Raw genomic sequence first — 22,032 nt, forward strand, 5'->3', positions numbered from 1 at the left:
ATGTAAAGCAAAACTGAGAATAGAAATGAGACATTGTGTGGAGAGGCCATGCTTTCAGTAAACAGTCCTGGGATAATAACATGACTAAGCTGAGCTCTATGAGCTCTGTTTTCATCACAGGTCATGTGATCCTGTCATAAAAAAGCACAGAACAGAGCATCAAAGCAGCAATATCATATTCACAACTGAATCAGGTGACATAAAACACACAATGAGCATGAAACAGAATGGCCACGGGCAGCAGTAACCCAAACGTGCCTGATACCAAAAAGAAAAAGAGTCAAGAGCGTTTAATTACAAAAGGTTTTAGGCAGATTGTTCAGAGACTTTTTATCAGACAATCAAAGTAACACTGGCAGCCACGTAGAGACGGGACGTTTATAGAGCTGAATAGAAATGTTTTATTCAGGCGGGAGGAACGTTTGCTATGCTGCTGTCTGAATAAGTGCACAGATTAATGAAATCATCTCAGAAAGTTTCAAACTCCTGACATGTGGAGAAAATGACGTGGATGTTAAAATAAATTCAAAATAATACTGTTTTAGCCAAAGACCAAAATGAAACTGAAGCAGAGTGTGTTTATTACATTCAACAATATATAGTTAGCTTAATAAAAGGTTACTACTGACAAGTGGGCAGATTCACCTACACACGTATCTAGACACAAACTGTTTCACTTTTAATGTAATTTAATTTTAATTTTAATGTTTTCTTTGGTGTAACAGTGTTGCTGGATGGTAAGAAGAGTTTCCATATGTATAAGTTATGCTCCAAACTTTTTTGCACCACAAAATGCACACTGTAGTTGTGGAGTATTCGCATAAACAACAAATTGTGATATTTAATTTGGATGACTTGTGTCCAGCAGTCACTGTGCAAGAGATGGGGTACAGCCTGGACAGGTCACAAGTCCATCACAGGGACACAGAGACAAATGAGACAAACAACCATTTGGTCTCTCAGTCACACCTGGGGACAATTTAGAGTTACCGAATAACCTAACATTTATGTTTTTAGAAACCAAAGTACCTGGATAAACTCACGTGGGCATAACATAAATACTAAAAAATGAACTTTTGTTCTGTCTTCTGTCTCGCAGCACAAAATGAATGTAACAAATTTAAAATACATCTGATACAAGTGGCCTCAGTTAAAGTTAATGAAAATGATATAAACTGGGTTATAAAAATGTTTTACGTTGAGCTTAAGCCTATTGTTTAACTGTTGGGTAAAAAGTAAAAATAAAAAAACACTGTAAACCACAAGTTCTGGATAAAACATCAGACAGTCAAGTGGAGTATTATAAGAGGCAGAATTTGTGCTCAGATTTAAAGCTAAAGAAGAGTAAACATTGAAATTTCATTTGCCAGAAAATTGTTAATGTTCTTCTGTACGATATGTGTAAAATCAGGTGTTTAACAAGTTTTTACTTAATAATATCTAGTCAATTTTATAAAAATGTTGTGGTTTCAAATTCTTTTCATTTCTGATTGAATCAAACATAGATAAATGTTGTTATTACTTAGATCAAATTCTTTAAGAATTATTACTTTTCTACAAAAATGCATATACAATACATTTTCACAAACCTTAAAAAGAACACCAGAACTTAACCGTATCACTAAAATCAATTTGAAACTTTTTCTTTTTAAACAGACGGGACTGGGCAGAGATAAACAGTATTTCTGTCATCCTGACTACAGCTTTGAACATCATCCGATCAGAGGTGAAATCATCATAAGTAATCGAAAGATGAAGTTGATGTCAGGGTGTACAAGAAGCATTATTCATGCCGCTCCTCTCCATTTGGTGCATCATCACATCAGCCTTTCAATTCAGACATTTATTGACCGTCTCCTGGCACAAACACCACTGATGCTCAGTTTCTCCGGAGTCATCCCTCCTGTGTACTGCGGGCCACAGCACTGAGCAATACAGTACTTTATTATTATAGTCGGATTTTAAAATAAGTTAGAGCACTGCTGCTGGGAAGGCTTTGAGAGGGGGTGACATGATTCCGCCTGATGTCATTGCCCTCGGCCTCACTAGGCGTCAGGACGACTCCTGCACGGGTAAACTGAGGAGCCAACGGTTAAATATGGAGCACTAAAACAGGAGTCCAAACTGCATGAATGCCTTCATCCTAAAACCTTTGTTTTTACTCTAATATTCACTTAAAATTTATGCTGTACTAGATTTTAAATGGAAATACTGTAGTTTGAACTTTACTTTTACTTATACGAGAACTAAAAATAGTCTATAAATAAAAAAAATAAGTAAAAATTAAAATAATCTTATAGTATTAATTCCCTGTCTTAGATTCCTCTACTGACTAAAAACTTCTGGGTTAAAAACGACCCAATTTGTGACTCAGCACTGGGTCAAATTTGGTTAAGCCAAGCAAATACCGGGAAGTTGCAGCTCAGCAGGGTTGGGTTATCGGTTTAACCCAACATACTGCGCTAAGTTTTCCACCCCAAAATTGGTTTTAGAGCTTTAAACGTCTACTTATTACATCCCTAAAGCAGAGGTCCTGTCAGGCCCAACTTGGTCAACGTCTGGCTTAAAATGGCAGACTGTGAAGAATCCCCACCCCAACTATTTGGTCAAACCAACCCAACCTTTGACCCAACAGCTTTAATCCAGGAACTGAGTTATCAAAACCACCCATCAGTTTTTAATGTGTTACCAAAAAGTTGTAAGAACTTAAAAAGTTCTAAGGTAATCACATTAAATCCATAATCAGTATAAACATGAATTCATATTTGACCCTACCCAACAAAATCCTTTTATATTTGAAGTACTTCTGTGATCACATCTTTGTACTTTTTTTTTTCAAACACATGACTTCAACACTATCTTACAGATGGCACTGTACAGAAACAAATCAGGAGGGATGTCAGGATTCATTCCTACAATATTAATGGCAAAGCTTCAGGGGAGCTGCCTCTTATTTACAGTCCTGCAGCAAATATTTCAAAAGATTTACAAGCAGAACTGTTGTTATAATTTATTCATGATTTCTGGAGGACAGGAATAGAGCTTATTTCCAGCAACACCAAAAGACGCATCAAAACAGCTGCTGGCAAAGAGATGGCTGGAGAGCAAACACAGACAAACAAACACATCAAAACTCATCCACATGCACACATCCGAGTACACCGAGGGGAACTCCTCTATCACATCTCCTCTGACAGGATCTGCATCTGTTTCCAGACAATCACTTCCTAAACTATTAAAGAGAAATCAAATCCTGTGTGTTCATTTGTTCTATAAATCACTCTCATTTAACTCAGAACTCGGGCTGAACTCAGAGATGATTTGGCAAATCAGCTACTGCTGCAGCACGGAAACACTGACTGAACACAGCTCAGTCCCACAGTATCGGGGGGAGTTTTGAGGTGGGGAAAAAAAGCAGGTGCAGATACAAGAAAGCAAACACCCAGGTCACACAGGACAAACTTAGTGCTTCATGATCCACTCACCAGCTCTGGGACTCTGGGTTGAGCTGTTGGTGAAGTGCCACAGAGAAACCAAAGAAAGTGCCATGGTCTCCTAACTTGTGCAGTGTGTGAGTAGTGTCCAGGTTAAAGCAGAAGACCTGACTGCAGAGAGCGAACAGAGCCCCAATGAGGAAAGTCCAGAGATGAGAGGAGCAAGATGAGAGGGGAAATGTGTGTCTATGTCCCATCAGGGCTGCCATAGCAGAGTGCAGGTCCTCCAGCAGAACAAGTTCAGTCCAACAAGAGCACAGGGGAGATTCCTTTCAGGGCCCCCAGAGCGGTGAAAGAGAAAAATGCAGCAAATCCTGTGTGGGTCTCCTGTTCGTCCCTCTGCTCTGTAGATGAGCTCCTTGTTTGCTCTTTCTGCCTCACTCTGTGGTGCTGCCTCTCAGCTCCGTTTGCTGCTGTCAGTCTGAAGAGCAGGCTGTGGAAATGCGGCTGCTACTACTCTGTGTGTGAGTGTGTTTCTCTCAATGCATGTGCTGCGCCTCCCCCTCCTCTATGCTCAAAGGGAGACAAGAGGACAAGTGCCTTGAATAGCCCGCTCACTCCTCCTCCTCCTCCTCCTCCCCCCTCTCTCCCTCTCTTTCAGGCCCTCCACCCTCATTCCCTCCCTCCTCTCACTCAGCTGACATCAACACTCAGGGGACTTGAGCCAAAATACCAGGCAAGGTTGTCAGGATACTTGGAGGCGACTGAACAGAAGGAAGGAGGGCAAGAAGACAGTTGACTGTTTTATCTGCCGAGTTCACACGATCCAAAGTGCCTCTTTTTGCTGCTCATTGCTGCAGGTGCTTGGTGCAACTGAGGGACATAAAGGGGAAAAACTGACTCACTGAGTCTTGAAGGTCAAAAAGTCAGCAGATAAAAGGAATGAAAGGCTTCCCCCCCACAATAAAAGCTGTAACATCTTACTTGTAGTAGCAGGAAACATTAATACAGTTCTTTAGGTCGCCTGAAAATAAAATGGGAGAATATATGTGCTGTGACAAAGCAATACCAACAGAATCACTAGGACTGTAGGGCAACAACTAAGCATATCATCCCCTTATTCTCATTTAATTAACTTTTTAACCCTTCTTAGTTATAAAGGGCTTACACTCATAGCTGTGTTGGAGCTACGACAGCAAACAGACAGAGACAGGAGGAAAGAAAAGAGTATTCGTACTGTTTATTAACTGTCTGGTAATGTTGGCCATGTGAAAAAGACCAGCAGAGGTCTGGACAGGAAGCTGACTCTGAGGCACTGAGCGGAGACAGGGCGTGGAGGGGGCGAGACTCCAGAAGGCAGAGCTGAGACAACGAGGAAAAATGAGGGACCAAGAGGCAGAGAAGGTGGCGCTTTTGACCAGCTGATCTGTGTTTCGCTCGGGTCGGCCTGTGACCAGCTGTCGGTGTGACACCTGGACTGTTTGACTCAGCAAAGTTCACACAAACAGCTGCGCACCAGTCGTACAAACAGGGGAGATGCTTGTCGGGAGCTCCTTCTCACCCTTTTGTTTCACAATTGGTTGGAGTAGTTTTGACTGTCAGGAGGAGAGGATTTTATTTAGCCAGTGAAGCTCAGTGTAGCTTCAGTATTTATCTGATTATTTAAGGACATAAAGTGGATGCCTTGTTGCCTAGAGGAACTAAAAAAAAAGAGCAAAACATCATTATTTATATATATAATTCTTGTCCTTAATTTCTTTTTTTTGGTAGAAGTTGTTGGTTCAGGTTTAAAGCCAGTTTCCAGTTTTATTTTGAAGATTTTTTTTTTTATTTTTGCTTTGTGTTGCAAATTTAGTTTTAAGTAATGTGAGTTTTCTTTCTGACTCTGTGATTGTTTCATTGTGTTCACCCAGGTCCAATTAACCCCAGAGTATTTATAGTCCTGTCCTTCCTCTTGATGGTTGCTAGAATAGAATAGAATAGAATAGAATAGAATAGAATAGAATAGAATAGAATAGAATAGAATAGAAATGTGACAGGCAACAAACTGAGAACAAAAAACTGTACAAACTGCTATTACATTTATTCATCTTTGGACCTTAAGCTCTCCTCTGAGATTTGTTGTTTTGTTCTCTGCTTTTTTGTTTGGTGATTTTGTTTTTGGGTCCTCTTTTTTTTCAAACAACAGTAAAAGTTTTTGACAGTAACTTCTCTTCGTATTGTTTATGCAACAGCTTCTTGTTATATTTAAAGACATCTTAAACTGTAGCTAATTTAAGTTCAAGGACCCCAGAGGTGGCCAAGTTTGTTTATGCGATCTTCATGCCTGGATGTTCTGCAGCAAAGTTCAGAAAGAGTTGGAGTTACTTTACAAAACTTGCATGATAAGAAAGATTGTAGTTTCAGATTAGTGTCTCTGGACATCATCATCAGTACAACAGGTTTTTGCAGAGAGATGTGAAATTCTTCTCATGTGATTTGGCTTCACGAAGCAGTTTCTGGTGCTGAACTGTCTGTCTGCTTCCTGCTAGACATTTTAATTTATAAAAGAGAAGTTTTAAAACCTTGTTTTCAAAAGAGCTGGGACATTCTATAAAATGTTGTGGTTATAATAGTTCAATTAAAACCAATTTAGGCTAATTTTGTCATGTTTAGCGATATTTACTTCCAGCTGTTTTGTAATAAAATAAAATAAAATAAAAGCTTCATATTGTTTCAAGGAATGCATATCGCCCTCTGACTTTCAGTGTTTTAGACTAAGTTTGGATTGGAGGATGTATTGCCCAGAAACTATTTTAATAACATTTAGCATCAATGGTACCTTCATGTGATGTGGTTGTTATTTCATGTCATAAACATGAGTGTGCATGAGTGCTGTTAAGTCTGTTACACGTTTCCAGTGTTATTTGTGTGCTGAGCATCCCCACTTTGAGATATAAACACCCGAAGGACACTATTGACAAGAAGAGAGAAAAAAAAAGAAAGAAAAGAAAGGACCTATAGGATAAAAAGCTGAAAATACCATAATGGCTGCTTGGGCAGCAGGCCAGACAAAAAAAAGCATGCAGACAGAACAAAGCACAGTCAGAAAGTGAGGTAGAGGAAGGAAAACGGGAAGAAATGGATAATAAAAGGAAAAAAAACCCTGCAAAGATGGCTACCTATAAAGATTATCTGCCACTGTTGCATCTCTGTAGAAGTGCTCATTAGCAGTCTGAGCTGCCCTTCAAGGAGAGGACTTGTTTCAGATGGCAGCAGTGGCATGTACAGCCAGGGTCATTTCTCTTTATTTCGCCCCTCCCATCCCTTTAATAACCAAGATAGCTGCAGTCAGCACTAATACTGTATTGATTAATGGACAGCGCTATAACAGGGAGTGGTGCTGGTTATTATGGGATTAAATGCAAACCCACTCCTGCTATCTGACCGCATGCAGCCCCACAGGAAGAGGCTTAACTTAGTGCAGAGGTTCTGTTGTGTTGGTAAGAATAACATTTAGTGAAAATGGCATTAACCCTCATGTAACTTCAGAGCAAAACCATTTATTAAACAAACTTATAAAACATTTTTCTTCTCTTAATGGGTTATTAAGTCCTCCACAGACCTGAGCACAAAATTAGTTCATTTGCATTGTACTGGATCAAGATTTGTTTCTGTGAAAATTGAAAACTCACGTTTTAGCCACTTCCATCTGATCTGGTTTTATTTCAGGAAGGTGTTTGATCAAGTTTCTAACTCCATCAAAATCTTATAACACACTAAGGTTATTTCATTTCATATAAATCAGCACAATCGTTGCATAAATCGTCTATGAAATCATCCCGCAACATGAGTATTTTAATCATTTTATTTATTTATTTATTTATTTATACTGGTAGTCTCATTGAGACATTCAAGAGATTTCTGTTTCGGACAAACTAGTATATAGTTCATCTGTACATTATATTTCTTCTCACTGAAGCTGAGGAAAATACAGTAAATCACAAGTAAAAACTCCGTACACATAAAAGTGGGTCAGGGGCGACCTCTGGTGGTTGGTTTTAGATGATTGATGAAAAACAAACATTCAGGTCATGTAATCAACTGTTATTGTTTTTTAAACTTTTATCAGCAATGTTTAAATGGGAGTCATAGTTTGAATGAAGTAAAAAAAAAAAGCTTCTAATCTTTATGGGAACAAATAGTTAACTAAACTTGAAACGCTCCAGGTTTTGTGCAAAAATTTTACGATTTTATGTGCCTTTTGGGTTTGGGGTTTCTATTTGATTGCCCTCTTTAAAAAGAAAATCCACCTTAAGCATAAAAGTATTAATTGAATTGACATACAGCCAAAAAATAAAAATAAAAAAACAGTCAAAATTGACACTCTTTTTGAAATACATTAAACATTAAAGCTGAAGATCTTCCAGATAACATTTGATTCTAAATTGACGTCCTACAGTAAGTCTCCCTGAGGATTCACACGACATGATCCATCAAGTTCAAACAAGTCTTTCATGGCTGTGGTCCATAAGACGGGTTGTAGGGCGGATGTTCAAGTTCCTCTGAATAAGGAGGAGGTGACTGAGGCTGGCTGAGGGGGTGGGGGGGATGCACTTGTGGGAATGCAGTTGGAGAGTAAACTGGATCATCTGGAAAGATAAAGTACAATTATTTATTTATTTGTTGTTGCTTTTGTTTTTTTTTCTGAGAAAGCTGACTTTTCAATTTATTGGGAGGCTTCTGTACACAGAAACACAGGCAGCCAGACGGGTTGATGAAATTCGGTGGTAAAATAACTGAGTAAAGATTTGAAAATTAAAAATAATTTGGTTTAAATTTCATTCTTTAACACATTAATGATCTATTATCATAAATTCTATATTATATTAAAAGAAGAACAACTTAAAAAACAAGCAATTTAAATCCAAAAGCAGCTCTGCTTCTTTTATTTCCCAATAAATATGTTTAGTTGTTTTACCTTTATTACATTAAGGGACAATTCTAACCTTTTTATTTATATATTTTTAGTCAACAATCAGTTTTTTTTTCTACTTTTGTAAATTCAACGCACAACATGAATACATTCAAGTCTGTTTTGCTGTTTCTTCACTGAAGAAACTATTTTTCCAATGCTTGTCAACAACCCTGCAATTTATTTAATCGAAGAAAGTGCCAAGTTTATGAAAATAAGAATAACAAAAAACTACAAAAAAAACTAGTGACTCGTCAAGGGTGTAGCCTGCTTCTTGTTGGTAACTGTTGGAGACATACCCTCAGGTCAGCCCTGACCTGAACCTGGCAAGAAACAAGTTCTTACAACAACAAAAAAAAAACAGATGGGTAGAAAAATAATAAAGATTTTGTGCAAAGCTTTGTGCAGATTTACATAAAACTGTAAATTTGAGGTACTGACGTGGAAATTCAAGTTCTGAGCTGTCCTAAAACCCAGCAGAGCATACCCTCGATCACCCTGCAGAATGTTAAACTCACTGCTTCAGTGGTTCTCATATATGGAAATTAGAGTTCATACTGATATGTTACCTAATGTAGGTAATAATATTTTTTAAAGGGAACCGAACCATGATGGCCCGATTGCAACAAAGTCAAGATTTGACTCAATCTGTTGGCTTTCTTAGGTAACTTCTACTAATTGGCATTTTATCCATCAAAAGTGCACTGAGATGACTTTTGATGTGAATTGGCGCTGCATAAATGAACCAAGAGCTCTAAAAACACCTCATTACAGAAGAGAAGCCAGTTTACTGTGTTGCCTGGATGGGGTTTACTGTTTCAAAATGATCATTATTGTTGGTGTATGATATAAAACAAGGCTGCAAGTCACATGGTTTCTCTTTAAAAAAAAAAGCAGGTCCATATAAACATAGAAACAAAGTTCACCATGTGGACTGTCTTGGACTCTTCAGTGCCACTGTATAAATATTTATCAACAAGCCTTAAAGTGATGCTTTAAAATAGCAATGTTTAACAACTTACTAATCTCCAGATATGGTGGGGGTGGTGCTGTGGGCATGGGTTGCCTCGCATTTCCTGGCACAAACTGATAGCCCCCATAGGCTGGCTGATGTCCAGACGGAGAGTACGGAGGCTGACGTGCGCTGAACGAAGTGTTTGTTACAGCTGTACGAGAAAATCACACGGAGTTAATTTGGCTGAGAAATGATTTACAGCAAGGGTGTCAAACTCAGTTACATAAAAATTCAAAACTTGGCCTTAGCCAAGGGCTTTTCCCAGTGACAAACATGCTTTAACGAACAAGGAAAAATAGATCAAACTTAAAAAGAGACGTCATTAGAATTCATTTCTTATGCCTTACTCTCTATCATCAGCTTTAGTAATACGTTTTATCACAATTCAATAAAGCAGTTACAAAAAAAAATCTTTGAACATACAGCAACTAATATTTAACTTTAAAACAAGAAGAAAAAACTGAAAAAGAAGACGTACATTAAAGCAGACTTGCTGTTACTCGGACGCACTTTAACTCAAGTCAAACGCCCGACAACATTTCTTTTAGCTGCAAGTTTAACAACAGTTTGATCTGTCCAGTTGTTCGTTCTTTAAAGCTTTTTTTTCACATCAAAATAAAGGTTACTGAGAAATGAAAACGGAATTTAAAGATAAAATGTTAACAAGGGCCAGATCTGACCTGCGGGCCTTGAGTTTGACATGTGGGATTTACAGGAATGCTGATTTGGATGAGCACTTTTTTAAAAAAAAAAAAAGAATATTTAATCCTCTGACACACCAATAGACTTCCATCCATCCATTTTCTTTACCCGCTTCTCCATTCTGGTTGTCGCGGGGGACACAAACATACTTTTTCAATGTCAAACAAATAGATAAGTTGGACAGTTTGGAAAACTCCATTTTTGTTTGCGTCTGTTTAAAGCTGGAACACGATAAGGTGAGATCAAAACTGTGCCTTACTTGTCTGCCTTGGGGTGCCTGTCCTGTGGCAGCACTGGTACAAAACACAGCAAGGGACCAAACAGCAGATAAGAAGAACCACAAAAAGAACGACGAAAATGACGACAGCAACTGCGATTCCCACAAATATAGCAAATCCTTTACAGGGGTGGGCTGTGCGGCGCACTCGTATTCTTGAGGTTGCAGGTTCAAGCCCAGGTTGTGTCAGGGAGCGCACCCGGCGTAAAACGTTAGCTGAAGGAAGGAAATCAGTGTTTGTAGAGACGACAGGCCTTGAAAAGGGAGGGAAGAAACAGGCTTTTTAAAGGACATGACGATTAAATAATCAAACTTCTTCCAATATCTTAGTATATTTCATCCACTGAATTTTGGGGAGGATAAATGATTTTTAGAACAGAGCCACACCTTTGTAAACACAGTTGCTGTTGTTCTTCAGTTAGGTGGTATTTCTTGTCATTGCAGCAGTATTTGTTCCTGCAGTCTCCACAGCAGTACTTGGAACAGTGCTGGGCCCGGTGGAAGTTCTTGGTTGTGTCCCAGTAGCTTGTGCAGTCATCAGCTGGAAGACACATAGACTAGTAAAATAAACATCACACTGGTTCACAGAGAAAAGTAACTAAGGGGAAATAAAAGTTACATCTAAAAACCTCTGATAGTTGAACCAGAACTAAGACATAACCCTGTGAAACAACACAAAAGTGGGGTTTTCAAGCCATTTTTAACTCAACAGCTCCAGCTTAGTTTCACTTCGCAATAGTTGGCACGTGACCAAAGATTGTCGAAAGCACGTACGCTTACTGTAATGAAATCCTAAATTAGGAAAAAGCACACTCACCCCAAGCTGCTTGTACCACGACCAAACAAAAAACACAAAAAACACCGGACCAAAACCCTGAAACCATGACTTCTATGAGCCGGTCTTCGACGGAAATGCGTTCAACCCTACAAAGAGACAACTGTCTAAACATGTGTGCCTATCCCACCCTGTAACAGCCGACCCAACAACATTCCTGAACAACATAGGAAGGATTTCCCAATACCTGAGAGTCATCAGAGGTACCTGAGAGCTGTTCTTATTGACCCTGATCATTACTGATCTTCCAAACGTCTGTCTGATCGACTACTCCCAGACATGTTATATTTGTCAATGATTTTACATCTTTAGTTCAGTTTTACCCAACACAGTACTGTCAGGAAATTAGATACTTGACAAGTAAATCAAATTCATACAGAAACTTAACCCAGTTTGGTTTCAGTTTGGCTGCTACATTGTTTTAAATGTGCATCACCTGACTGCAGTGACTGACTCCACGCAGATTTGCTCTGAACTTGTTTTTGTCTCCACCCAGTTGCTATATACAGTATGTTGTTTTTATGCACTGAAGATATTTAAACTGAGTCCCACCCAACTCCATGAAAGACTTCAGTGCAATTTTATTCCTTGGAAAACAGGATATTAATGGGTTTTTTCTTCTTCTTGAGATTTTAGGGCTACAGCCCCTTATATCCCCCCCACTTGAGGTTTAATTATTCCAATCCTCATTAAGGCCTCTCTGTGTGGACTTTGTCTTTTGCTTTCCTAACCAAAGAAAGGAACCAGAGTACCTTGAGAAAACGCATTCAGAGTGACGGAGATCATGCAAAAAAAAATAAACCGACCAATCAAACCTGGTGTAGAATCTGAATAGACTTACGTGTTGGTTTGAGTCTGCATATTCCTCAGTTCCCACCCACTGTCTAAAAACTTTGGCAGCTTTAAACTGTCCCTCAGTGTGTCCCTGTGATGGACCGGTGACCTGTCCAGGTGTAACCTCCCAATGACCACTGAAGATATACCAGAACGTTATCCTTTACATCTAATCCATTCAGTCTTTCCCTTCTATTCCCCGGAAAAGGCCGGAATCACCAGTTTAACCAGTGACTCAGCAAATCTTTTATTATTCAGCAAATTTTTTTTTTTAATTTTTCGTTCTACACAAAGGAACGTGTGACCATCAGACTTATAGTTTTCCCAAAATGTTTTTTTCTTTCTTGTTTTTTCCACCATGATTCCTGCCATAGATCCTGTATAATTTCAGACTCCTCATCTTTTGCTCAAAGACCAGTGAAGATATGACATCAGAACTTTATCGTTCATGCATGAAAAAAGTCCTTCTTAGAGTCCAATTAAGTGTGGGGTTTCATTTTGTTCAGCTAACCACATGCTCAAGAAAAAATAAAAAATTCAGGAAAGCATTCCTTAATAAGTTAAATATTAACGTATAAGGTCCCATTTTATACCAAACCAATAAGAAATTAAGCCAAAACTCGACTCCTTTAAGTGGTCTTTTTTTAATGTATTCCCTGTTACTTTGTTGTCCACTTTAGCCCAGAGCTGTGGAGGACGTACATTGATCCCTTCCATGCAGGAAAACTGAACAAGAACTTGAACTGAAAGGAAAACAAAAACATATAAATATATATATTTTAAGAAACTCTGTAAAAGCTGTAAAACAAATGGTACACATATATATATATATATATATATATATATATATATATATATATATATATTCAGGATACCATGAAACGCTTGATGTGAATCAAGACCCAGCAAACAACTGACAGCAGAAGAATGTGTGACGATTAAGGCTTCTTTGAGACAAAAGACACAGACCAATGACTAAATATTTCCAAAAGAAACAAAAGAAATACGAGTTTTCACCGTAGATGCTAACAGGATCACAGTCTGGCCTGTCACAATGTCTGCTCTTTGGGTTCACCTGAATCACAAGAAAAATGTCACTTTTAAAAAAAAATATTTCCAAGTTATTTTGGTGGGCAAAGCAAAAAGCAAAAATGGTGGTGCTTCATCTACATTATTAGAAAACAAATTGCAGCAGTAAATCTGTGTTCTAACAGAGGGAACTGGAAACAACAGGGTTTTTTTTGTTTGTTTGTTTTTTTAAATAGTACGAATACAAGCCGGAAGGACAATAAAACTCACATCATCTGACGGTGACAGTTTAAACATTCAGAAATAAATAGAACAAAAATATTTTAAAGTGCTCTAAAACTCAAACACTTGTGTGCGTTGAAGGCACAAACAGACGTTTAACATTTTTCCTTTTTTTTTTTTTGGTTTGGACAAAGTGTTTGGTAGACTGATGAGGAGGAAATCTTCACAGGTAAAGCTGCCGAGGCCTTTTGGATCATTCAGATGTGAGACGAAAGCTGGTAGGTGAATAAAAAAAAACAAGAATAACAGTTTGTGTCAAGCCTAGTATGTAGATAAGCACTAAAGTAAACCTTTCCTTGCGTGCAAACGTCTGCTGAGTTAACGTTTTTGAAGCGTTTAAAATGGACCTGCTCACTAGAAACAAACTATTCCCTCTGGTAACGTGAGCATCAGTTGCCAACAATGATAAGTATTTGACTTGATTTGTTCCCAAAGTAACAAGTACTGAATATGAACTACAACACTAGAAAAAGAATGTGTTTACATGAAGAAATAAAAAGTTTAAAGCACTTCTGCAACACAGTGGCAGATATTTAAGAGACGACTGGCTCTGACCTGGAAACATCTCCAGTTTTGTCACTGAATCAGAAAATTAACAAGGCAAACAGGAAGATCTGAGGCAGAAAAATTAAAACACACTTTAAAAGCTAAAATCAAACAGAGTGGTTTCATGTTTCATTTGCCAGGATGACAAAAACAAATAGAGCCTCAAAAAAAAAAAAAAAATGGCATCAGACAATCTCACCACATACTGCAAATATACTGCAAGTCCGTGCAAAACAAGCCGAAAGGCACCGACGTTTTCACGCAGCGACAACTCAACGTAACAGCTGACATCATTGCATTTCCCAAGTTTACCATCAGACTGAATGACGCAAGATGGGGCATTTCTTATCTGTAATAAAAGAACTCTTCTCCAGTAAAATGTCGCAGTATGTTTGAGGCCGAGGTCTCTTATCCCATTTTGGGTGGAGCAACATAATCCGGGTTGTACGCGGGCTGGGCCTGGTAGTCCAGCTGAGGTGGGGGAACGTTTGGCTGTGGCTGGGCAGGCGGGTGTAGAGGGTACGGTGGCTGTCCCGGGCCGTAAGCCGCCTGGCTGTAAGGCATCGGCTGAGGCGGGTAGGCAGGACCGGCTGGAAATGGAAAGACAAACACAAAAACTGAAGGTCTAAAAACATTCTGACCACAACTGTAGCTCTTTTACACGCAGACACGACCCGACTTTATTTAAAGCAGCTCCACTTCTGCTATTTAGAAGCACTACTTTACATAACAATGAAGCTTTTTTTCGGCCTAACATTATAAATAGTACAAGCCTGTTTCGGGAAACAGAATGGGATGCTTCCTGCCACTCACTGGCTTCCTGATACGTTGGTGGTGGTCCCGGCATAAACGGCTGTCCCTGGGGGGGTGATGTAGGCATGCCCTGAGTTCCATAACCAGGCTGCACTGGCATAGGCTGATAAGGCGCATACTGCACCCCGTGGTAGGGCTGAGAAGGACCAGGCGCTGCGCTTGGCTGCTGGGGGTACTGCTGAGGGGCTGCGGTAATCACCGTGGTGTGGGTGGTGGTCGCCAACACAGCTGGAAGCATGCAGAAGAAATATAAATAATATATTTTATGCAGGATTTCAGTCTGTGGTTAACAGACAAACGTACAACTGCCCCCACTTTACATCCCCCTGTTTAAAAGGAACTAACTTTCAGGGCAAAACCACCAAATCTTAGAAAAACAGACAGCAAGTTTCACTTTGACTGCAATAAGATCAAAGCCACGCTGCATTAAAATAAACAAGATGTCGGGCATTTGTTCCATTTATAGCAGTGAACTCAGACAACCACTTCTGCTTTTATCAAACCGTTTAAATCACATGAATTCAACAATGATCTAAATGTTCAGTCGAATTTGACTTCACTTGGAGTTAAATGGAAAAGAAATGTCGGTCTTCAGCCTTTTATTTGGTAAACAAGAAGACTTTCTTTTATTATTTCCCTCAAAAGGGGATAGATTTCAAAGTTTATTCTTTCATGCATTTCTCTATCCTCACCTGCCAAAACTGAGATATAGAGGACACCAAAATATTTCTGAATGTGCGGAAAAGATAATTATACACTTTTATGTCTCGATCAAATGTTTCCATCACATCACTCGAGCCTTTTCAAGACTTCTACTACTTTAAGTGTTGAGCTATTTTTACATACATTCAGTCGAACTAAGAGAGGGCTGCTGAAAAAAAAAAAAAAAGGAAGAACTGAGCAGAAAGAAAGAGCTGGCTGTGTGTGTCTCAACAGAGTGCGAGTCATCACGACCACTTCCTGTAAATGACGTAAAATGTCCTGGAGTCCCCCCCCATCCCCCTCGGTGGTTGTCATGGAAACAGTGACTCATCCCCTGATCATTCCTGGATCTGATCCCGGCCCACAACAGTCTGAGTCCAGGATGCCTCGCAGCGTTTTAGCTCCTCCGCCAAAACGTTCTCATCACTTAACTTCATTCGAACAATGTGGCAAAAACACTAAAGTCACATCTATTGACTGAAAAACAAAACACAGTTTCCAGGGATTTTCCTCAAGCAGAGAGGAATGCTTACTGCCAAACTTTTACATTTTGTTCCCATTTGTTCGTATTTATTATGTCTCCCCATCTTTTATGTTGTACATGCTACGTTTCGCAGTGTTGTTTTTAATATTGGCTGCTGTGTCGAAACAATTCCCCCGGCTGGATCAGTGATGGATGGACAAATTGTTGGGTGGAGCACTAAATTTTAGGAGGAGAAAAAATAAAAAAAATGTGTTCAAGGTTAAGAAGCCCAGACTCCCTTTCTGTTAAAGATAACAGAGGAGAAGCAAGCTCAAAGCTCATAAAACAAATGGCATGCAAAGGGGTTGGAGTCAAGAGTTCCTTTCCGATAAAAATGTTTCACAAAGCAATTCAAGACACTCACAAAGAATGTGAAGAATCCAGTAATGAACTAAACTTCCTGAGTGGCGAAACAAATACATTAATATACAAAATGTAACCAAGACAAAGTCAGAGCAGAATGAACGATCTGCTCACCAGCTTGTTACTGCGATGGATAATATTTCGTGACGGTGTTTTTCAGAACAGGAACTTAAGTGAGGATCTTCATTATTAACATTATTATTCATGTATTAAGAGAGCAGGAAGTTATGATGCCATTCAGTCCTGCTGATTTATGTCGTGAGCCACGTAAACAAAAGAAATAATGCTTTTTTGTTGACTTTTGTTCCTTTTAAAGTTGATGAAGTTTACAGTTTCGTGCGGTTAACCGTTAACAGAGTGTGATGGATCCAGCTTTGAGCCTTGCCGATTTTTGAGGCATAAACTATGACGGTTTTATTGTCATCTATGAAAGAAAGAAGCTTTGGGTTCAAACTCTAAAAGTGAAGCCAATTTCCAGAAAGGTTAAATAAATATGCATCCTTTTGGAGGGGATCTTTGTGCATAAATGCTGAGTCTGTCTGTCTTATATAAAGTCTACAAGCAGAACTGTGGTCAGCCCTGTGGGGCTTTTAGAGACTCAATCAAAACAGCAGAAAAGCCTAGCATTTACTGTATTTACATATGTAAATGTGTTATTTACTCTACTTTAATTCAGACAGAAAGTGAGATATACAGGACAGCAAAACAACTACTAAAGTTTTGAAATAAAGCTGTTTATTAGGAGAGACACAGCTTGAGACTTTTAATCTGAAATCTCTTCTCAGAAACATTTTCCTCATCTTTGTTGTTGTTGAGAAACCTCGTGAAAAGAGTGAAACCACCTTTTAAACCCTGTCTGTGGAACTTGGCCTCTTTAAAACAAATAATACTTATATGCTTTCATTTTTAAAAGTGGCCGATTAGTTACACGAACAACGGGAATAATACTTTTGGAAACTTTTGTTCTTTTTCAGCAAAGAGTCAGAAATTTCAACAAACGTTTAAATTCACAACATTAAAAAAAACAAAGCAGCAGCCAGTTTTTAGCATAAACCCCAAGCTGTAATTATATTTGATGACTAAATGCATCAATCCAAATTTACTGAGCACAGTCTTGCCGATCATGCCTTACACATTAGTGATTCTTAAACCTTAGCTCAGTTTGCTCTCGGCGTTTTAATGCCTGTGTAATTGGCGAGCCCAAACCCTGCGGTAATCAAAGTCATGTGGTGGGTGGGCCGACAGTCCTAAAATGAGTCCCCTGATGTTCCATTTCAAAACTGCACAGAGAAGCACTCCACCACACTGGAAACCAAGAGTGTGAACGCTTCTTCTGAATAAGACCGACATCAAATAGTGCAAGGCTGCAAGCTTTGAGGGGCTTGCAAATGTGGTTGTGCACAAGGAACCTACTCATGTGCAGCGGCGCGCTGCAGACACAGCAGCGTCAGTATGCCTGTTAGCTGTCAAAGACTTTGTTCAACAAATTCCCTGAGCTGTCACTGGCTTTTTGTTCCGTTTTTGGTATGCCAATATATTTCTAGTCTGGTATCTAAAACTTTAATTAATGTGTGTAAAAAAAAAAAAAAAAGACTTACATTTAGCTCAAATGTATTTATTATTTTTCTAATTTTCATGTAGAGGATACGAATGTTTAGGATTAATAAAGGGTTTGGATTACTCTGAGCTTTCCCTGAGGGTGAAGACAAAGACGGACATCACAGAGAAATCATCACTGATGGCTCGGAGTTTACAGGAGCCGTTTGTAAACTTCCACCAAAAATAAAAGTTTCAGGGAAGAACCATAAATATTATGTGATGGATGGTTAAATCCTTTCCTTCGTTTTACATCTTTTAGGGGCAGTTCCCAAAAATCCATTACCAGAAATGACACGAAAGCGTTAGTGTCAAGTGACGGACTACTTACGTTGAGGCTTACGGCACATTTTGTACAGGCAGCAGCACGGGCAGACACAGCAGCAGATGAAGACAAGGAGCGAGACAATGCTGAACACAATACCAACGATCATTGGCAGGGGACTAGAAAAACTGCTGAAAAAAAAAAAACAGTTAAACATTTTATAAAAAACATCTGTGAACTTTAAAGGAACAATAAGCAGAAACACTGACTTCATCAGCCGAGGAGTTAGACAGTTCAAGACATTTTATAAAGAAATGCACTTTCAAAATATGTTTCACAACTACAACCACCAGCAGCAAGGATGTATGATGCTCAACTAGAAGTGATGCAAAGTGGATCACTTTTTTCCAGCATTGCAACTTACTGCAATCCCTCCTAAAGACAACAGCTAATTAGATGGGCTGAACGTTTGGTTTCTGTAAGATCTCAGCCTCTTACAGTGAGCAGAATGTCGTTTTTTTTCCTGGTGACTGCCATGCGTGTACACCTAATCCATGTTTTAAATTTGTACGAGTGGGTCATCTTCTGGTGGCACTTTGTCACAGAATCACCTTTATGTAAGCGGTCATGCAGAGTTAGACGCACATTTGTGAGCTTTCATTGCTAAAGTCGCGACAGCCACAAATCTGTACTGCACGCCTACATGTATAAATTACAAATTACTTCAGATTTTCATGTGAGACAATTTGCTTTGAGGAGGTACGCTAATTTCTTCTAAAAAAAAATTTAAAAGGAAAAGAATTGAGTACCAGTTGTCTTGGGCATCTTTTGTTAGCTGTCGATTAAAATTATCACAACACTCCCTTTTCTCACAGGTACCGCAGCAAAAACCTGAAAGAAAGCAGCTCTGAGAACGATGGTATTTGCCGTAAGAATCGGTGTAGGACTCACAGTCACCCCATGCTGTAACAGAAGACAGACAGAGAAACGGATTACCACTCAAGAAAAATTTGTAATGTTGATCCAACAATATGTGAGGGAACTGAACGTGGGACCAGAGGACAAGAAGGTAAATGGAAACAAAACTTTAAAACGTGTTAGTTTACTGAAAGCTGCGATGTCTAAAGTTCATACCAGGGGTGTCCTCAGAGGGATTCTGTGGGATTTAAGAAGGGTGTCCATATGGTCTTAAGAGGTTCATCCAGATGGACAAGTTTTCCAAATTTTACAGGTGACAATTTTAGCATTTCTAGGTTTAACAGAAAACTGGGTGAAAAAAAATCTGCTTCAAATGTACAATATTAAGTACAGTACAAGGTTTTCATCTATAATTAACACTTTGAATATTTTTTCTATATTCTTATTCCGATTTTCTGGTGAAGAGGACCACAAACCTTCACCCACTTTCACCAAAAAGCAGACTTTTAGGTGACTATTTATAAAACTTGGCTAAATATGTTCTAAGAAAAGTGACTTTTATTGCACTTTTTTTTCCTGAGAACAGTCTAAGATGGACTTTTCAAACACAAAAAAGAAAAAAATAGCCAAACAAACGAGTGAATGCTCTTCTTTTAATAAATTTAAATGTTTCAGAGGCTTTTTGTGTGTTTTGAATCTACAATTATTTAAACTCCTTATCCACCAAAATTAACTTACTTTTGTCTTTTCACTAAAATACTGCATTGATGACAGTTTAAGAATGAAGTAAACGTTATTTATCCATTTTTCTTATGTAAAATTGAACTTTTTTGGCCTGTGTCAAGACATCTGGACGCGTTTTGCAAGTGTTCCTTGTGGGACTGTGAACCATTTGCAACACATTCATGTGATCATCTACAGTCACATGAAAGGTCCAGACTTTTTTTTTTTTTTTGATTTTCCACATGTGACCAGAGATAACAAGGTAATATATTTCTTTTATTGTTTGTAATGGCATCCTCTTGCGCCTGAACAGGACCAGGAACACAGAACACAGGAAAATACATTAACCTGTTGCTAGGGGCTCGGATCCAATCACAAACGAGATAAAAATAAAAAAATAGAAAGAAAACTTCTCCATTTCTTTTCAGTACAAGTGAAAAATCTTGAGCTTTTGTTATAATTTCTCCACAGCTTTATTTCTTAAGTGTTTTGAGAAAAATCCCAAAAACTAGTTTTCCACAATGTAATTAAGGCAAGCAATAAAAACCTAAAAAAATACCTTTTACACATAGTTTATTCCTACTAAATAATCCTTAAAATGCTTATGAGAGCGACTAAAAGTGAAAGGCTAGTTTTACTTTTTATCAACCAAAGTTAACATCAATAAAGCCACATTAAATCTAGCTTTAATAAATCAATGTTTCGATGCCAGGATGATTTTATATCTAGGAACAGGCTTTCATAACCAGCAGGGTGTAGTTCTTGCAGGGTGTCCCGGGCGTGCGGGGACCCGTTCCGGAGCTAACGTCCGGAGCTAACCCCGAGTCTTTAGGCTAACTGCAAAGTCAGCGAAGACGCCAAGAGTCGGACAAAAAACGACGACTCATAGGCAACGAAAGCCACACTTACCGAGCGCACAGGTGGAAAAGGTGGCACAGAGTACTAACACAAATACAGCAGGCAGCCCTAGCGCCATGGTTACTCTGACGATCCCAGGGTTAAAGCGGAAACTGGAAGTCAGACAGACAGACGGACGGAAGGAGAGGAGCGTTGAAGCTCCGCCCACCTCTCGTGTTTACTTAAGGTGGTACCGAATATCCAGTGTCTGGGAAATGGATATCAAAACGTGAACTCTCTAATTCCCAAGGGCGTCCTTACATAATAGGGCGATCTTTTCCAGAAATGATAAATCATTTCTTACATATTTGTTTTTAATTAGTTATTTTAACCAAATTGCTCTTTGTAATGCAACGTTTTCATAGCAGAGGCTGGTACCTTTTGTTTTGTATTGTCATATGTTAAATAAAGTAAAAAAAAAAAAGTTATTTTAACTAGAAACCATGGGAAAGAGGGGTGCAAATGGTTCTGCAGCACCCCCTGGTGGATGCCAGAGGATACGTGGGTCCAAATACGTTGTTAAAGAATTAACAATAAACTATAGAAACTGAAAGTTGCTGAAGAAATCGAAACTGAGGCGTTAAAGCTAAAATAAGCAAAACACTAGCTAAAAGCTAAAAAAATAAAACATAATAAATGTTACCTAACAGACAAAAGTTGCAAAAATGCTATCTGAAAGCAGCAAAAGGTTAGAAAAAAAAACTAGTAAAAGACTAGCTGAAAGTGGCAAATGACAGCTAATAGGAAAAGGTCAGCTAAAAGAAGCAAAAGACTTGCTAAAAGCTAAAATTAGCAAAACAGTAACTAAAAATAGCAGAGCCATTGATACAAACTGAAACTGAGAAGAGAAAGACAGCGCAAGTACACAGATTTTAAAGACAACAATGTTTTAAAGGAAATAAATAGATTTCATTGCAAACAAAATGTACATTTTACATATTTCTAAATTTTAAAAAAGTATTGTCAAAAAATGTAAGAAATCTGTATTTAGAATTAAAAAGCAAAATATTTAGGATTTGTTATAAAGGAAAACAAATATTGCCACTCATTATGATTTACAGTAAAATATTATTATTTTTCTTTCTAACTTTGTGCGTGAACAATAAACCCAAATGTTAAAATTCAATGTGTTAAAGTTCAGCACTGATTTAAAGTAGTCAAAACTTTTACTGCAAGGCTTTTGATGGTTTGAAATGAATAGGTCTAAAAAAATTGATTGAAGCAGCAAATCAATCACCGCGGGGCAGAAAGTCTCGTGGTGTTTCACTCCTGTTCATGAAATATTTGGTTTGTGAGTGACGACAGTGACGGTCAGGGTAGAAGT

General features: G+C 38.5%; 3 protein-coding genes across 9 annotated transcripts in view; all 3 read right to left on the minus strand.

Annotated features, from left to right (window-relative positions):
* Positions 1–4,009, minus strand: part of itga7 (integrin, alpha 7) — a 33,877-nt gene extending 29,868 nt beyond the window's left edge. For 5 of the 6 annotated variants that reach the window (XR_005233087.1, XR_001808424.3, XM_017408811.3 and 2 more), the window contains exon 1: positions 3,486–4,008. Coding sequence is in view for 4 of the 6 variants with exons in the window: in XM_017408811.3 (XP_017264300.1) it covers positions 3,486–3,703 (218 nt within the window). In the remaining 2 variants the exon portion in view is untranslated. Of the gene's footprint in view, positions 1–3,485 lie in introns of all 6 variants that reach the window. The other variant, XM_017408807.3, reaches the window with a different exon arrangement.
* Positions 4,010–7,263: 3,254 nt separating this feature from the next.
* LOC108231528 (protein shisa-5-like) lies at positions 7,264–12,747 on the minus strand. Its single transcript, XM_017408613.3, has 5 exons — positions 11,200–12,747; positions 10,770–10,923; positions 10,365–10,636; positions 9,411–9,554; positions 7,264–8,065 (listed from the first exon to the last, which is right to left on the minus strand). Exons 1-5 carry the CDS (start codon positions 11,330–11,332, stop codon positions 7,929–7,931), a joined length of 840 nt encoding a protein of 279 aa, XP_017264102.1. The 5' UTR covers positions 11,333–12,747; the 3' UTR covers positions 7,264–7,928.
* A 673-nt stretch (positions 12,748–13,420) lies between these two features.
* Positions 13,421–20,847, minus strand: LOC108231464 (protein shisa-5-like). Of its 2 annotated transcripts, none has more exons than XM_017408525.3 (5): positions 20,721–20,847; positions 18,980–19,133; positions 18,237–18,358; positions 14,722–14,949; positions 13,421–14,498 (listed from the first exon to the last, which is right to left on the minus strand). In XM_017408525.3, the coding sequence occupies exons 1-5, from the start codon at positions 20,785–20,787 to the stop codon at positions 14,317–14,319; spliced, it is 753 nt and encodes a 250-aa protein (XP_017264014.1). In that variant the 5' UTR covers positions 20,788–20,847; the 3' UTR covers positions 13,421–14,316. The 2 variants fall into 2 exon arrangements, with proteins under 2 accessions (XP_017264014.1, XP_017264013.1); XM_017408524.3 differs by having other exon boundaries at positions 18,237–18,361.
* Between the last annotated feature and the right edge of the window lie 1,185 nt (positions 20,848–22,032).

This window comes from Kryptolebias marmoratus, linkage group LG4 (assembly GCF_001649575.2).
Source record: "Kryptolebias marmoratus isolate JLee-2015 linkage group LG4, ASM164957v2, whole genome shotgun sequence".
NCBI classification, from domain to species: domain Eukaryota; kingdom Metazoa; phylum Chordata; class Actinopteri; order Cyprinodontiformes; family Rivulidae; genus Kryptolebias; species Kryptolebias marmoratus.

What these genes read in the sequence shown, in the direction of transcription:
- LOC108231528 (XM_017408613.3), bottom strand. Translation starts at nt 11,332, where the DNA reads ATGTTTAGACAGTTGTCTCTTTGTAGGGTTGAACGCATTTCCGTCGAA. An exon ending in AGGCACCCCAAGGCAGACAA is followed by an intron (nt 9,555 to 10,364) that starts GTAAGGCACAGT and finishes TTTCTCGTACAG; the next exon opens with CTGTAACAAACACTTCGTTC. An exon ending in CCCACCATATCTGGAGATTA is followed by an intron (nt 8,066 to 9,410) that starts GTAAGTTGTTAA and finishes TTATCTTTCCAG; the next exon opens with ATGATCCAGTTTACTCTCCA.
- LOC108231464 (XM_017408524.3), bottom strand. Translation starts at nt 20,787, where the DNA reads ATGGCGCTAGGGCTGCCTGCTGTATTTGTGTTAGTACTCTGTGCCACC. An exon ending in AAAGATGCCCAAGACAACTG is followed by an intron (nt 18,362 to 18,979) that starts GTACTCAATTCT and finishes TTTTTTTTTCAG; the next exon opens with CAGTTTTTCTAGTCCCCTGC. An exon ending in ACCAACGTATCAGGAAGCCA is followed by an intron (nt 14,499 to 14,721) that starts GTGAGTGGCAGG and finishes TTCCATTTCCAG; the next exon opens with CCGGTCCTGCCTACCCGCCT.